General features: G+C 48.5%; 1 protein-coding gene across 8 annotated transcripts in view; it reads right to left on the reverse strand.

The window, feature by feature from the left end:
• Nucleotides 1-424: 424 nt before the first annotated feature.
• The window catches only part of ARHGEF9 (Cdc42 guanine nucleotide exchange factor 9), a 200,487-nt gene continuing 183,536 nt past the window's right edge, over nt 425-17,375 (reverse strand). For 5 of the 8 annotated variants that reach the window (XM_062584963.1, XM_062584966.1, XM_062584970.1 and 2 more), the window contains 3 exons: nt 16,996-17,064; nt 5,926-6,531; nt 2,421-3,813 (listed from right to left, as the gene is read on the reverse strand). In XM_062584963.1, the coding sequence (XP_062440947.1) occupies nt 6,350-6,531; nt 16,996-17,064 (251 nt within the window). In that variant the 3' untranslated portion in view covers nt 2,421-3,813; nt 5,926-6,349. Of the gene's footprint in view, nt 1,323-2,420; nt 3,814-5,925; nt 6,532-16,995; nt 17,065-17,375 lie in introns of those variants that run through there. The other 3 variants (XM_062584964.1, XM_062584965.1, XM_062584967.1) reach the window with 3 other exon arrangements.

Consider the following 17,375-nt stretch of genomic DNA (forward strand, 5'->3'; position numbering starts at 1 on the left):
AGCATCACCCCAGCCTCATATAAAACCTGTATTAAAAATTGCTGCTGTTGGGAGAGGTAATCTTAAGTGGCTGAGCTGACCTTTTCCCATGCATTTCCAGTCTGCATTGGGGCAGTCACTAGCCCATGGCTCAAATACAACTTTGGGTTACACAAGGAGTAACAAACCACTGGGCTTGTTTCAATCTAGACCAGCTCAGAAAGTCACAACTGTGATTTTTGCCCTGGTTGTACAGTTTTGGGACAATCCCACCCGGTTACAGGCGACTAGAGCTGGCTGTTGGACAGGTACGAGGAGCCCCAGCTCTGCTGGTGTAGATGACTTGTACGTACACCCAAACACACTCATGAATGCACGCACATAAAAGTGAGCTAAAAAGAGAGGCAAATGAAGCGATATATGCTTTTATTTCCACAGATGATAAGAATAAAAGCTCTTTATTATCTGCGCTGAGGTTAGTTTGTAACACAGTTTTTCTTCCGTTGACTTCCTGGGGGAGTGCAGGTGGACCAGCCAACAAGATACCACTTCGGTTCTCGGCATGTGCCTTAGCAAAGGTTACATATAGCCATTTAGGCACAGGATTTATTCTGAAAAAATCTCAGCAGCTGCCTAAGTCCTACCAAAAATGCGTGTTTTTTTTTTTTTTTTTTTTTTTGGCCCCACATCCACACGACAGATTAACAGCCAGCCTGTCGCTAGCTGAGATGGAGATGCTGAGGCTCTCCGCTGTCACAGCAGCGGGGCAAGAAGGAGCATGAGTGTTAAGAGCTGCATCCATCATCACTGCTCTAAATCCGATTAGCAGCTCTTTTTCTCCAGCTGGTGAGCAGAAGGAGCAGGGAGGTAGCCAGCGTGACGTATAGATGTCCAAGAACAGAGCGCTTCCTCCAGCACTAATGTTTTCTTTATGAGGCGATCATTTCTTCAGGGGGTTAATTTTTTATATATATTGCCTTTAATGAAAAATTAAAAAGAAAAAACCAAACTCATAATGTTCCTGTCTTAAAAGGTTTGGTGGTGATATGGCTGCTGCTGTTGTACCCAGCACTGAGGGAGGATGAACCGTCCACGTCCATCAAGCGACGCATGTCGGGCTCGGGCCGAGCGTGGGTGGTTTGGTGGCCCCAGAGCTGCTGGAGGGCGGCCGGTTCGGCAAGGGGGCTGCCGGGTGGCGGGACCCGCCGAGAGCCGCCGCCGCCGGCCCCCCGGCCCCGGCTGACCACCGAGGCGCCCTCAGACCCGCAAGAGGTAACGGGCTATTTTGGCTCTGAAATGAGAGGCAGCAAATTTTCGCAAGGACGCTTTTTGCCTTGAGGGAGCTAAAAAAGGAAACAGGACGTGAGCATTAAGGAAATAACGGCTACTTCTTTCCCATAGCAAAGCTAAAAGAGCTGCAGGCAGATGATTGATAAACACTGTTTTACGATTTGCACTGGCCAGCTCGGGCAGACGGACATCTGGGCTTAAACGGCTCCTCGTAGCCCGGGAGCACGGCGAAGCCCTGAGCGAGCAGCGCCCTCGAGCCGGCCCCGCGCCGGGCGCCGCCGCGCTCAGCGCCGGGCCCGGCGCCGCCGCTCGGGCTAGGCCGGGATCCGTAGCGCGGGTTCACCGCGTGGCTCCTTAGAAAGGACCGGCTCGGCCGCAGCGGCCCGACGTGCGGGCGGATAAAACGGAGAGGGCTCCGCATCCCCGGCTAGTCCCGCGCGTTGCCAGCGCTCCTGCTCCCGGAGCCGCGCGGGGCCATTGCGTTTCTTCCCCTTCTCCCTCTCTGCCAGGACTTTTTTTTTTTTTTTTTTTTCAGGATACATCCTTACCCACCTCGGACAACGCATGCAGCCAGCATCCCCCCCCGACCCTCTCCCGAAGGGCACATCCGCAAGCCCAGAGGTGGATGCGCAATTCCAGCAAAGAGCTTTTTTCTGCCCCGTAAAAGCCCGGCGGAGCGGAGATGGCGGCGGCGCGGGGAGGGGAGCGGAGGCGAGGGAGAGGCTGGTTGCGCAGGAAGCTCCGCTCGGGCCCTGCTCCGGCCCGCAGGCTCCCTCGGGAGCGGTGCCGTGCCCGTGCCCTCGAACGAACGGGACCGCGGTTAGGCGGGGGAAGAGCCAGCCGGGCCCGGGCCTCGCCGTCCCCGCAGCGAGCGGCCCCGCGGCGGCCGAGCAAAGCGGCAGCAAGCGCAAGGCCACGAAGCTCCTGCCGCCGGTGGGTGCGAGCGCCGCCGCGAGCCCCCGCGCACAGCAAGCGCGCGGCACGGCAGATATATATATATATACACAGACACACACACACACATATATATATATCTTTTTCTTTTTTTTTGCGGGATAGACCCGTGTTTTGCCCCAGGCATGCTGCTGGCTCATCCTTGGGGGAAAGAGGGAGACCGCCCTGAGGAAAAATGATTTAAAAATGCCTTCAGATGCCTTTTCACTTCTTTTTATTTAATTCCATAAATATTTTCATAAGGCTCAGTGTCTTTACAACACTATTTTTTTTTTAAACACTTCTTTTTGTTTTATACACACAACTTTGACACTTGTTTGACAGGGTCAAACAGTCCAATATAAACAAAATAATAAAACTGGCAAGTGCGGATCAGCTGGGTTACCAAAATCCCTTTTTTTTTTTTTTTTTTTGATTTTTTGCTCTTACTGTTAAAACCCCAAAAGCACTAAAATATCAGTATTTGGCTTCAAACTAGAATTTTAAAAACCTCTTTTTTTTTTTCTTAATCTCTGCTACAAGTCCCTGTCGTCATAGTGCCTTTAAACTCCTACAGCCTCTTCTTTTCTTCTCAAGGAAAAATAAGCTTGGTGATGCCATGCAGAACTTACAATAGCTACTAAATATACATGTTCCCTGAAATGTAGCTGCAATGAAAAGATGACAGAGCATAAAGAGAACAAAACCAGAAACCCAAAGCACCACAGTGTACTAGCAATAACATTGCGAAGGACGGCCGGCGACCGTCCGGAAACTGAAACAAAATTTCAAATATATTTCTCTATGTATCATTCTCTATTTACAACTGTTAGATGCACCTAGGTTGGTTCTTGTTGGAGCTTTTCTGGAGAGGGTGGGGAGGCAAAAGTCTTGAATTTAGAGCCTCTGTTCTAGTGTCTAGGTCAAGGGGTGATGCAAGTCATTTACCTAGGGAGGAGGGTTGGTTTTTTTCTTTAATTATTTTTTTATATATATATATTTATATATATATATAATTTCAGCCAGAGAAATACCGTAAACATGTAGGTTTATTACAACTGTCTCGTTCTCTGCGTAGGGAATGGTAGGTGGGTTCCTTCTGTCTGGCATTGCAAGGGACGTCTGTGGCGGCTGCTCAGTCAAAATTACCCCGAGCTGCTCGCGGCCGAGCTGCGGCCGGAGCGCCGGAGCCCGCGCGGCAGCCCAGCCCTGCTCCCTAGCGGGAAAGCCACGGCAGGCAGCAAAAGTGGGACCCGGTGCCGGTTCTTCTTCGCGATAACGCGCCATCTCTCGCAGCACCGCGGCAATTTATGGAGGGGCGTGAGCTTGCGCGACCGTCCTGACCGAGCGCCAAGCCCCCTCTTTCCTCCGGAGCAAACGCCTGCATCTGCTTGGCCGGCCGCCCGGCTGGGGCAAGGGCTAGCAGCGCTAGTCTGGTTTGGCTTTCCGTTTAAGAAAGAAGCTGCGAGTCCAACAAGTGGCCTTGTCAGATCGAGCGAGTCTTGATTTATGATGCAAATAATGGTGTGGCGGTGGTGTTTCTTTTTTCCTAGTGCTGAATATTTAGGAAGCATCTTCTCATAAAAATTATGGATGTCTCATTCTCACTCTCTGAGGCACAAAACAGTAAATTAACAGGCTTAACTAATGTGCTTGTTACTTTCTTTTTTTCTTTTTCTTTTCTTTTTTTTTCCCCTAAGCAATTAAAAAGGCAAAGGAATAAGTGAAATTTCATCATGCTGACAATATTTTCTGATCTCTCTCTCTTTCTCTCTCTGTCTCTCTGCAGCTCTCTCCAGCCACTCAGCCACAGTACACTGCTTCGATTCACTTCTGCGAACCAAACTCATTCGCTGCTCTAAATACCCACCCTGTTCAACAGGCAAAATGACAATCGCTGCAAATTCTGTATTAATATCCGAGCTTAAAAATGCAGAGATACAAAAGAGCATAAAAATCTGTCCTGATTTAAAAGTGTGTGGCCTCCTATATGGAAATCCTGGCATTTAGCTGTTGCTTGCTGCCGGCTGCAGCAGGGAGACGCTTCCCCTCTGAAATCCTGCTCTGGCTTTGCTAGTTATCGGTAATTTCTAGGTTACTAAAAAGTGCTGAGATAACTGCTGTTGCTTAAATAAAAAAAAACAATACAGATACAGTCACTGCCTTGTAGCATGCCCTGAAAGGGAACAGGCCTCATGGAAATACTGAAATCGCACTCTTGGCTGGTCTCCCCAATTTCTTGTTTTTCTTCAGAGAGAAAAAAAATATATCCCCACGCTAGGTGGCCTGGGGTTGCCTAAAAAGGGTGAGACTCAAGTCAAAGCAAATACCATGATCAGTTGCTTCAGCCCATGTTTGCAAAGGAGCTTGCAAAACAGCTCTGCAAAGCTTTGAGTTCATCCTCTAACGCTGGCTAAACAGTCTCATTCGGCCAAGGAAAAAAACCCCAAAACCCACCATCCTAGGGCACGACCATTTCCTTTACAAGCTTAAACAGAAGCTTTTGGGCTTGCAAAGAAATGCACCGAAGGCTGAAATCGTAGCAAGCGGCTTGGAAAACACAGCCGTGAAGCTCCACAGCGAGAAAAAGAGAGAGAAAGAGACCCAGAGATCTTAGCTAATTCCTATCGAGCCCGCTGACAGCGCTACACCTCTGCTCAACCGTGGCTCCAGGTTGGATCCAACTCATCGCTGCTCTACATAAGGTCACGCAACCACGGTCACGTGGCGAGACTCCTCCGGTCGCATCCGTACCGGAGCAAGCCTCTCTGCCGCTACGGCTTGCATGCATTAAATAGCAGGTGACTGTTCCCAATTACTTAAGCAATGATCCTTAAGCTAACGGGTCACTTACTGGCAGCTAAGGGCTCGCTTGGCAGGTCAGCGCCCAAGGCTGAGCCAGGGAGCTTATACGGAAGAGCGAGGAGCAGCGGTGGCTCTCGCTCTGGGGATCACTGCTCCTGTAAATAGCAATTAGTGGTTCGTTAGAGCAGTGCTGTGCAGGCGTGAGCGTGGCCGACAGGATGGGACCTTAGTTCCCGAAGAAAGAAAACTGGCCATTTGCTGGAGGGTAATAGCCAATTTTCCGCTAGCTAGAACGGAGGGCTTGAAGCCACCAATTTTTAAGCTTTTATCTTTGCATAGAAGACAAAGATAGCGGTGGGCATTTCGGAGTTGTGGCTTGGCTTAAAAAAAGAACACAAAATCCAAACCGAAAACAACCCCACAGAAATAAAACGGAACGCCAAAGAAACGAAAGCCCCCGCTGCTCTTTTCTCAGCCTTAGAGCGAGTGTGAGCAACTCACACCATGCTGGGAAAAAGACAGCGCTTAAAAAAAAATAACAAAAATAAAAATAAAATAAAAATAAAATAAAGCAAGACATCAACTAAGGAAAACCTGCTCACTTCTTACAAAGCCCTTCGGCTTGTTTCCCCCTGCCCACGAGAAAACAGTTAAAGCCAGAGAAATACTGCGCAGCAGAGCATGGTGCACGACAGAGCACATCCAGACAGGCACGGTCGGGCCAGGGAGTGCGGGACAGGCGGGGAGGAGGGCGAGGGACGATGCTCTTCGGTGACACGACAGCTCCAGGGACAGCCAGGGACCAGGGATGGAGAAGCAGGCAGGGGGAGCAGAGACCTCCCGCCGCACCAAAAAAAAAACCCCAAACAACGCCCCCATCCCCGCCCCGCCATAAATAAAAGCAAATAAAATATACACCAACGCAGTCCACGAGGAACTTCAATGACGAGCTCACACAAGCGAGGAAGCACTCTGGGATGCCGATGGCGACTCGAATGGAAATGAAGAAGAACAGAACAACAACGACAACAACGACAAAAAAATTACGTCCGACCAATGGAATAAAATAAAATAGGTCACATGAGTAGAAATCATTGGTGCTTCCTAGTATCTAGTAGCAGATTGTTTCCCAAAAACAACAAAAAAAGTTTTTGGTCCTTCTATATATATATACATATATATATATATGTGTGCATGTATATATATAAATATATATGTATACATATTTAGTTGCAACAGTGCTTCTCCGAAAAAAGGTCCATCTATAAATATAATTTTATTTATTTTTATTTTTAATTTTTAGGCTTTTTTAAGTTTAAAACTCTCCGTCTCACTCTACGTATTATTTTTTGAATGGCGTTAACCTGCTGAAGTTTTGCCAGAATGGTGACTGGCTGCGTTTGGGTTCGGTGAACTCGAAGACCTGGGCCTGGGATATGCCATCTGTCACCATGTACTGTCCCTGATTTAATGGATCCTGGGGTGGTGGGTAGGCTGGAGGAACCGACCTGGAGTAGCTGACACCTGCATCGATGATTGGGGGGAAAAAGAAACAGATCAGTCAAAGTGCAATCGGGTCAGTAGTCGTTCTTCGTCATGCTATCGCTTCTTAACAACCAGGGTCCCGAACGCCGGGGAGCTGCGCTAGAGACGGCAGATCTACGGACGACAGCGGCAGCTACCTAACGTCTCACCTCGAAGGCTACCTAGGCTAAGCGACGAGCGGATGGTCTGGACACGGTGCGTTACTCCTGCGGGGCTGGCCCTGGCGGAGAAGTCCTGCGGGACCGGCCGAAGCGCGGACGCAGGGCCAGGCCCTCGGGAGCATCCCTCCGGCCGGGCGAGGGCGGCCAGCCGCGTCCTTCAGCCCCCGCTCCCAGGGTTCACCCTCGCCGGTTCCAAGCTCGGGCGCATCCCCCCGCTCCCCTTGGGAAGCTGTTCAGCCGCCGGCTGCTGCCGAGCGCCGCACCGCCCCAAAAATCGCTCGGCCCCGGCTCCTCTCGGCCCAAGCGACCTGGAGCATCCCCTCGCTGCAGGAAGGCGCCCCGTGGGGGGCCTTTCCCACGGGGAGAGGCAGCTCGGGCAGGACGGTGTTGGAAGCCGGCTGCCGGAAGCTCTGGCCATCTCTGGATTGCCTCGGCGGCACGCAGGACCGCTCTTCTTTCCACGGGGAGGGCTGCCCCCGGCCGCGGGACGGCTGGACGGCTTCGCACGAGACAACCTCGAGGCGACTGCCTGCCCTGGCTTTAACCGCAGGCGCCAGGCGACTCTGCCCGAGTGGATCAGTGTCCTCATCTGGAAAGCGGGGTAGTGAGACCCACCTACCTCACACGAGGGTTGTGAAGCTAAATTAATTAATGTTTGTAAAACACTTTGAGATCCTCGGCTGGGAAGGTGCTAGAGAAGGCAAAATACGGTGATTAGCACCCAGGTACCACAGCAACGTGTGCACAAGAAATGCGACTCTTCTGTGCATTCAGTTAGCGGTTCCTAGCCACACACAAACGCATGCTTTGCGGGACCAGCGCTCGGTGGCCCTGGGACGGGAAGGGCTGCGCACAGGCAGGTACTTACAGGCAAAGGGATAAGCCGCACAAAGTGCACTCGCCGAGTTCAGCTGACAACTTTTATACGTTGCCGCCTTGTAATCCAGGACCTCTTTTTGATATGAAGCTAGGGCTTTAGCATGGCAGGAGAGAGAATTAATTCGCTTCCCCTTGCTAGAGAATTTACCAATCATGAGTTGTTAAAGACCCCCAACAGTTCAGACTGAACAGAAATATCATCTTGACTATGCCTGACTGGTTTCTTCTTCTTTACAACAAACACCATCAAGCCATGCAGCTCTCTGTCCACTGCAGGGAGGAACAAAGACCTTTCGGTGGGCAAAACCCGCTCCATGATTCATTACTTTTTAATCTTTAACAGATTCCTCACAGGTAACATTTCAAAGTTAGCTGGAAAGAACAATCCAGAGATGCATTTGTAATTGGATTCTGGAATCTGAACCTACTCATCAGCTAGTTTTCTGCTTTTGTATTTTATCTAGCTCTCCACTTTATCTTTCTCAACCTCCTCTCTCCCACAAAAAGCCTGCTGAGGAGAATGCAAACCCAACAGAGCCCTTGTCGTTCTGAGGACAAATCCAAAATGGATTGCTTCCAGGATGCCTTGGACAGCTTCTGGACCATCCTTGCTGGCTGGGCTCAACTGTAAACTTGAATTTGCCACCCTGTGTGATTCAAGCCAATGATGTCCCGTAAAGGCAGGACATCAGCTCATCTCTGCCCTCTCTCTTCCATCCCTTATTTTTCTGTCACAGTCCTGCTCTGAGTTTGCTTGACAGAGGTGAATTCAACAGGTGGCCAGTGCAACCAACTGCAGAGTCTGCTCTGGAGAGCAAACGCTATCCCTACACCCTCATGACAGTGTAGACATACTCCTGGGGACAGCTAGCCATTAGTGCTCCAGGATTACCATTTCTCCCAGGTGAGGAGAAGTTGGAGAGGACTTCCAGGGTCTTTGGGGAGATAAGGATCTGGAACAGGTCCCCTATGTGGCTGGAGTTGGGAAACGTATCTTATTCTGTCTGGTGACTTGGCTCTTTGGCTGACCCAAAGGACCATATATTACCTTAATGGGAAATAGTCCTTGTGTAACCAGGGTTATTAACTAATGTTCCACAATGCTAAAGAGCTGTGAATCTAAAGCTGCTATTAAGGGCCATAGAAAGCAATTACTTCTAGCTTTGGAAGACCTCAAAACCACATTTCTTTAATGACATGGCCCAATGGCTTTTGTATCCTGTGGCTGCAGAAGAGCAGCCAGTCTTGTGAGGAATCCAGTCTGCCACGCTGAGCAGGCCTGAGCTCTTTATTGTCACTAAACTAATCTGTGGAGGGTGAACTAATGCATTTTAGCCAAGACACAGAAGTGCGGAGAAACCTCCTGGATCAGAAAAAATTTATGTGCTTCGAGGGATGAAGAATTGGACAAAGAACCGTCTGGTTGAAGTCCATTGAAATCCGTGGAGTTCCACTGCAAAGCAGGTACTCCATAGTCTGCCTTCTCCAAAAGAGAACAAGGCAGACTCCCCTGGGAACATACATGTCCCCTTGGAACATATCTGCATATACACTGCTGCTTTCCTCAGTAAAGAAACTTAGACTTACACTCTCCAAGCTGTTTATGTGGCTCTGCTCAAGACCTAGGCCTTTGTATTAATCTCTCCATCGGATGAACCTCAAAAGCTCCCAGCTGGTTCTACTTGAATAAGCAGCCAAAGGTTTGCATATTTACCAAGTGACTCCCGTGGCCTAAATTACTCCAAACTGTGCATTTCAATCGCATGCAAAACTGCTGTGTGTTTGTGGGCATGCAAATAAAAACATTTGTGCTCTGCAAAATTAGGCTGATAAGTCCATAATAATATATTTTCTTGTGAAATTGTCATACAGCACTTTGCGATAGCTAGAGATGCCACAAGAAGAGCTTTTAGAGCCATCCGCTTTCTTGACAAGGTGGAACACAGGAATTATGTGGTGGGGAGGAAGAGGGAAATTCACCCAATCCAAATACCTTCAAAGCCTGAGAAAGAGCAATTCTGGGAAAACCTGTGACAGGGTGGTATTTTTGTATTCTGCACTGAAGTGGTTTGTTCCCTCATCAGAACTCAGGGCTATTGTGCAAAACTGTCTCTTGGGGGATTTTTTTGTATGCAAAGCCATAAGGCCACTGCAATTCAGCTGAAAAAAAAAATGAGCAAAGCTCTTTTCCAATGCAATTTTGGGCTGCTTGGTGAACAGAATTCAAAACTCAAAGGAGAAGAATCGATAGCTAAGTAATGATTTCTAGACACAGCCTCTGCGCTGCCTTGCCTAGGCGTAAAAAAGCAGCTATATAGCAACGCCCAGACTTGGAGCTCCTTCTGCTGGTTCGTACATAATTCTGCACTATAGCAGACTATGAAGTTTGCAGCTGCATGGCAAGATCGTTCAGTAGGGTGGGGGGCTGTGGAAATCTGTTCAGGATGAGTAAAAAGAAAACTCTGGGGCTTATAATCTGGCTAGACAAAACTGGCAGAGAGAGGATGCACTGTCAGTTGAAATCACGGCTTTTTTTAGTGCCAGACAATGTCACTTTGAATCATTCGGATTTCTCAGGTCAGGGAAACAATTGCAAGGATTTAAAACTGTCTCTTTTCCCCTTTGCATTCCCATTTTTCAGAGTGTCTCTCCTCCTTAGAGTTACCATAGGAACCCCAAACAATATTGCCAACAGGAACTAGCACTGGAAGATTTAGGAGCGAGCTATTAACTCCCAGGCATCCCACACGGATGTGTGCCGACAGGCCCAGTTATAATCCAGGACAGCTACGTTAGCGCTGTGCTGTGCCAGAGTTAATACAAAACACACACGGGACACACTTATATTTGCCAATATACCATGAAACCTTCCCCTGAAAGATGTTTATTCCATCCTCAGCCTGTTAAGATTTTATCTCATGTTTTCATGAGTTATTTCACATGCTTTTCTTCTACCTAGCCATCTAGACATCACCCTGTTCATTAGTCAGGGTTAGGTAGGAGGCAATAAAATATCAACATCTGCTCTCTGCGCTGGCTAAACCTGGGACTCTGCTGGTGGAAAAGGAAGCAGTGCTACACCGGGAACCCTGCTCTTCTCTTCACTCTCAACAGCACCTTTGGCAACCCGCATCTCTCTGGAGGCATGCTCGGAAGTCTCACAAATCCACCCTCCTCACGGATACCGTGACTCAGACGCAACGTGGGGCAGCACCTCGAGAACACTAGCCGTTGTACGCTTAAATACTCCTGCAAGAGCAACAAGTGCAAGCCAGAATAAGAAGCGGTCACGGCTGAAGAGCCCTTTGCCCTTCTTCAGCACATTTCAACAGAGGATCTCAAAGCACCTCTCCACTATTTCATTCAGTTGCTGTTACATTTAGAGTTGGCAAACTGTTCTGTGTCCAATAGCATTTCTGCTCCCCGACTGCAGAACTAGCTTTTAGCGCAAGAGCTGTAGCTAGGAGCTGTGAACAGGAAACGCCGCCTCAGATGGCAGGTCTGATCAGCCACCTACCTCCTCAGGTTTTGCTTGCATGCTAAACTATCTAGCTCAAATTTTGTCGTACTCACCCAGTTCAAGAGGAATTTAAGTGATGCGTTAGCCATGGCTCTTTAAACAGCAGGAGATTTTACTCAGCAATCTTGCAGAGGTATTACCAGGAACGGCACCCGGCAATGAAAATGTGCCTCAGTTCCTTTTTCTAACCACTAGCCTCTCTCCTCTGTTTGGAAGAAAAGGTAGGGAAAAGGGCCAGCTGCTCCTCTGGGGGGACTTTGCAGCCTTTAGAAATGTGACAGAGGGAAAAAATGGTCTCGTGTCCTGGCTAATGCACAGCCAACCACAGTATCTACAAATACTGAGGTACCTTCAGCTTCCTGAGTATATTTATCGAGCCTGTTACTGCAACCTGGTGTCATTAGACTAGATGTTAAGATAATGATTCCCTGTGTGATAAGCAAAAGCTGTGAGGCAAGATGGAATAAATGATACCAGGGCTTTATCATTCAAAGCCAGGTGAAAAGTAATTTATCCTACTTTATATAATAGTCTCCTTCTCTTCCAGCGCAGTGTACACTGATAGCAAAGATCACTCTATCTGAAGAGTGATATGAAGAGGTCACTTCATTCACTACTTCCCTGAAATGCAGCCTCTCCTGGGCTGAAGACTGCACCCAGCAACACTATCCCCTATCTAAAATACCACATCAAACTGAAACTGCATGAGAATCTGTGTTGATAGACTTGCTAAAGTTGGTTTCTCAACAGGAGTTGAGAAGTGTCAACAGGACACTCAACAGGAGTTTCAACACCTAGATTCTTCAAATAAGGGCTTCAGGACTGCTGGAAAACCCAAGACGTCCATTTCACATCTCACCAAAAAGATCCCTCTGGAGAATTTGCTCAGAAGCACATGCCCACTGCAGAGTCACCAATGCCAGTCTCACATCCAGGAAATTTTTCCCTGATTTGCTTAGTTTGCAAATCTGACCAAATCTCAGATAAAACTACTGACTCCAATCAGGTTAGTAATTACTCCACTGTGATCTATCTAGATGATCACCAGTGAGACTAATAAGTGCTTTGGTGAGCCCCAGATAGTTACCGCATAATCACCATGGCTGTGTTTTGGAGGTTCTGGCTCAGGTCCCTGATTTACAGGTGATGGGATGAGCCCCAGGATTTCTCTGAATCCATGGGGAAGCAGTACTGAGAACATGATTAGCTCCATTCTTTCACCTACGCTGTGGGAAACTTTATTAAAAAAAAAGGCAAATGACTTTTTGATTATCTGAAAATGCAAATGCCCCCCTTCGTTTTAAAGAGGTGGGTTTGTGTGTTGCTCAGTTTCATGCATTGCCTCCCTAGGCTATGTCTACATGTGAGAACAGGATGCAATAGCATAGGCTTAAACACTCACAAAGAACTAGAGGAGGCACCTAGAAACTCTGTTGCCTGGCAAGACCTGTCCTAGCCAGTCAGATAAAGTCAGCAGAGGTACCTCAGCACTCGGTCATCTCACCTTCATTCTGCTAGGCAGACTTGCTGTGGGACAGCTTGAACTGCAAAATGTTTGAGATGGTATCTGAGAAAGGGTGTTGGGTGTTTGGGTCAGGGCTTTCGTGGGCGAGTTAGCCACAAGCTCAAGCCTTTGGAAAGGAAGAATGCAGCAAGAAAATGCAGTGACTCAGAGGAAGTTCTACTGGAGGCCCAAGCAGTTCATGCTGGCTGAAGAATTAACCCCTACTGGGATACGCATAGCTGAGTAATTATGGGCAGACTGAATGACAGAGCTCAGCATCCATCTAAGTCCAAGGCTAGATGAGGGGGTCATTGACCATGTGTTTCCCTCCTTCCAGGAGTGCCCAAACCACCATCCTGAAGACTCCTGAGGGTTGGAGGCATCTGCTTCGCTGAAGCTGTGGCTCAGCACAGAAGAGGCAACATGGGACCGAAGGGGCAGACTCCTAGCAGGGGTTTGCAGCGCTCACCTGCGAGGGGGAAACCCTCCCATCTAGCACTTTCCCCTAAAGTCACTCGTATTACTTTGAATCGCCATTTCACACCAAACTGGAAACATTCATGGAAACAGTGCTTTGAGACTGGAGTCACGTCACTAGGCACTGCAATCTCCAATCACTGATAGCTTCTAGGATCGAACGCAAAACCGCCTTATGTGCTCGAAGGATGGAGACAGGCTACATGCAGTCCTGCGTGGGGACACATGGGGACATAGCTGGGCATCCAGAAAGGGACTGAATGCTTCTGAGAGCTGCAAACACTAAGCATTGCAGCAGAGATTAAAAGGGGGCTATTGCAAAAGCAGCTCTTGATGGACTAAAGAAGCACTGGAGCCCAGTGTTTTCAGACACTTAGAAATGGAAAACATACCCTGGATAATCCTGGTCTACATTAAAGATGGACTGGAGATCCACAAGGGATCCATTTGCAAGGCAACTTTAGCCTTGTTGTCACTGTTTTAGTCAATTGTAAGTGTAATTTTGGAAGCACAACCCAATGAGATCTTAATGTCTCGCTTGTCAGTGCAGGCAGCAAAGGTCCTCAGTGGCAGCTGGACTGAACTGCAGAAAAACTGCACACTTGATTGTCTGTAGCGTAAAAAGGGTTGTGGGGATTTTTGTTGTTTTTGTAAATCAAGCCAAAAAAAAATCTCTTATTTTACTGTTCCTAGGAGACACCACACTGAATTCTATTCCCAGTTACTGCACTGACATTGAAAGAAGCTAAAGGGCTATAACCAAGAGGCAAAATCGTAAAAAAATCAATGCAAAAACAAATAATAATAATAACTAAAAAAACCCCACGAGCACCAGCCCTTTTCCCTGGCTGCTGCGAAGGAGCACAGCCAACACTACCCATTCACTTTATGTCTAATGGACTTAAAGAAGGCAGAAAATTGCTTTGATGCTTTTAAGGCACCTGGTTTAATATCATTCTATATGGCCCTACCCGATACGTAGTGCAAACCCTAGCGCATTGCCGAACTCTCATCTTGCTCATCGTGACATCGATCTGGCAGGGATCTTGGCGCCGCGGCGTGCATGCGCCTGTGTGCGTGCACGCCAGCGCTAGGACCCTTTCATCCCCCAAAACCTTCCAAAATGCAAGGAGCTGTGCTACCCGAGTATCAGTTTAGAGGGCAGAGTTTTGGTTTCTCCTCTCGGTACCAGCTGATCTCACCGTCTCTCCCTCCTGCAGCAGCTGAAATGCTGCTTTCTAATGGGCACGGCGGCTAACTCCGGAGTAATCCTTCGGGGAGGCAGGGCACAAGGGTGCAGGAAATAAGCAGCAGCTTTATACTATGTGAAAAATGCTTTTCTGCTTCACCTCTGCCAAACCTGATTGCGTTTTTCCATTTCACCTCCTTAACAGCTTTTCTCTCTTCCTTAAGTATTCCGTGACAGGGAAATTACCACTGTTTCCCATCAAATAAGTGGAGGGAACAACTGAGCTAATCTAGAAACAAGCCTGTAATAGACATCCGCTGGCACAGGAGGACTACTGAGCCCTCGAGTCTGGCTTTAGCCACTGTCCACCCAACGCCTGGACTCAAAATGGATAAACAGTTCTGCTGGAGTCGGCAGAAACGTTCCTATTCCCAAAGTGCTTCCCTGCTCTCAGATGTAAGTGATGCTCCAGAAGCAATTCAAAGCCCCTTGCAGCGCCTCTGCCTTGCTGGCTGGAAAGCCAAGGTGCCCGCAGCCAGCACCCTTCCCGATGCCTGCCCGCCTTTCTGGCAGAAATCCTGCGGGCGCTGCAGGTAACACGCACGTGGAACGATGGCAAGAGTTGGTCCCTGAAACACCGCGTCGCGGGAGCGTCCTCCTGCTTCCGCGCAACGCCGCGGGCTCCCCGCCGCAGGAGCTCGCGCCTCTCGTCGCCTTTGGGGCAAGCGCACCCGACAAACCACCCTCCTCCGAGGAACAGAACCACGCGTTTGACCTCAGCAAAACGTTCGCTGCCGGCACCTCCTTTCCTGAATTTGAGATTGGGCTCCGATTACTGCGGCGTAGGGCAAGAGAGGCAGAGCGGCCAGTGCGGTTTTGCTGTTACTCCACAATTCCTGCGCTAGGCAAAGCAATCCGGCTCCGCTTAACTCGACGCTCCGAGTCTGACGGAGCTGCCGTCGGACTCGAGGACTTCATCTCAGAAAAAGCGTTCCCAGTGCTATAGCATAAGCTCATTCTGCACAAAGAAACGCTGACTGACGTTCTGGGGAAGCAGGAGCCAATTAATTTTATAGTCAGAAGAGCCTAGGATAACACCCTCCCATTTTTTCATCTCAGAGAGAGAGAGAGAGAGCAAAAGAAAGAGAAAGAGAGAAAATAAGAGAGCAATTGCTGTGTAAGAAATAAATACAGTTAGGCATATTATGTTTGTCAGGCTGCAAGTACAGTGATTTAATTGGGAGCACTGGTAGGCATGCTCAGGCACTTTGGAGTTGTGTCAGTCAACGATAAGACAGTAAAATTATTAATTAATTAATGGCTTAATTAATTAATAATATAATCAAATGATTAGATCGCAAATAACAATTAAAACTGGTTTTGTTAGGGCCACCATGCAAGCCAGCTTCTGTAACTTTCCAGCTGCCATAATTTCAGTGATTGCTTCCGTGCTAAGGGAAAAGCATGCAAGAGGTGAGGGGCAAATCTGCTCAGTGGATCTCGTGATAGTAGCCTGTGCTACAGGTACGTTCGGTGCGATAGGTGTTCCTGGGCCCGTTTTTGGATGTATGCCTATTTTGAGCTGAGAAAATCTGGCCAGGAGAGCTTTTAGAGAACATTTCAGAAGACAACATGGGAAGTTAGTAGCGAGGAGAAGACCAATGACAATGGAGAGACACAGCAAACCGATGTGTTTACAGTTGGCCTAGCAAACCACTACTGGACCAGCAAAGCCAGTAGACAACAAATAGGTGAGGCAGAAAGCAAGGAGCTCCTTCGACTTTTGCAAAAAAATAACTCAAAGCGGGGAAGAATCAGCCTAGGGCTAACAACATCCAAGAAATGATGAGTTCTCGCAAAACCCATTTAAAGGCCTGGGTGTGCCAAGGTACTTTGGTAACTAATCAATATATCTGTGACTCTGGGAAGCTTAGGGAAACCTGAAAAATGTCCTCCCTGACTTTCCCTCCATAGTTCCTATTTCAAAACCCGCAGCTGTAAGAGTTATTGCAAGAGATGACTGATTAGCGCTGGCCTTGCTGCCAGTTGCAACTCAGTTTAACATCTAGCACGGCATTTCTTAGTTGGCTGTAGTCTGCCTGGGTGGGGAAACGAATCTGATGTTAGAGATATAGCAAGTCTGGACTAGGATGCTTTATTTCCTACAGCTGCTGCTTCTCTGCTGTCCTTAAAAAGTCACAGGGAGCCCAAGGAAATATGAGCCTCCCCTTTCCAAAAGCAGGAAAGGGGTAGATCTCTCACTATCATCTCCAGCATTTTAACCATCTTCCTTTCTTTTCTAACGGGAGACTTTGGGCATTAGGAAAGCAGCCTCCTCCCGGACATCTCCGCACTCACTCCCATTTCAGCCTGAGATAAACGGCTGCGTCTGGTTAGTCCGTGGATCGGCGAGCGGTTCCTGCCCCCGGGGCAGCTTCCGGACACGAGACTGGAGACACGACATCAAATTCATCTCTGGTAAAATTCCACTGGCTCCAACCGCGGTAGACCAGAGATTAATTTGGCCCACAGATACATTAAGAAAGGATACAAAGCACAAACGGTGTTTTATATTAAAAAAAAAAAAAAAAAAAGGAGAGAGAGAGAAAGGGAGAGGGGAAATTCAAGGGGAACGCTGGACCCTAGCCCAGCAGGATTCAGCCCAGCCCGCTCCACCCTCACATCACCTGGCACAGGGCATGTTGCCGGTTACCTTTTTGCTTACTGACTTTCCTTACTGTCATTGCCGCTTGCCGCTTTTGATTTTCAGAAATTTCGAAGCCTGGAAAAGGGAACACGGCAAACACAGTTCAGAAGCTTGCTCAGGAGGCCGCTTGTCCTTTCGGGGCGGCGGTGGGGGGACCCTCTGCCCTGGTTAGCAAGCACAGAACCCCCTCGGTGGCCAAGCCGCCCCCCGCAAGCCGGGCGTACGGGCAGGCGTTTCAGCGAAAAGCAGATCGGTCTTGAAAGGAAAGACCTCTTTATAATCTCCTTGTGCAGGGACTGCATGAAAAGTCAGATTAGACCCATGATTATTTATACAGTGTCGTAAATATGCCCAGTGCTCTACAGCTGAGCAGCACAAACTGATTT

The sequence above is a fragment of the Rhea pennata genome, chromosome 11 (assembly GCF_028389875.1).
Source record: "Rhea pennata isolate bPtePen1 chromosome 11, bPtePen1.pri, whole genome shotgun sequence".
NCBI classification, from domain to species: Eukaryota; Metazoa; Chordata; class Aves; order Rheiformes; family Rheidae; genus Rhea; species Rhea pennata.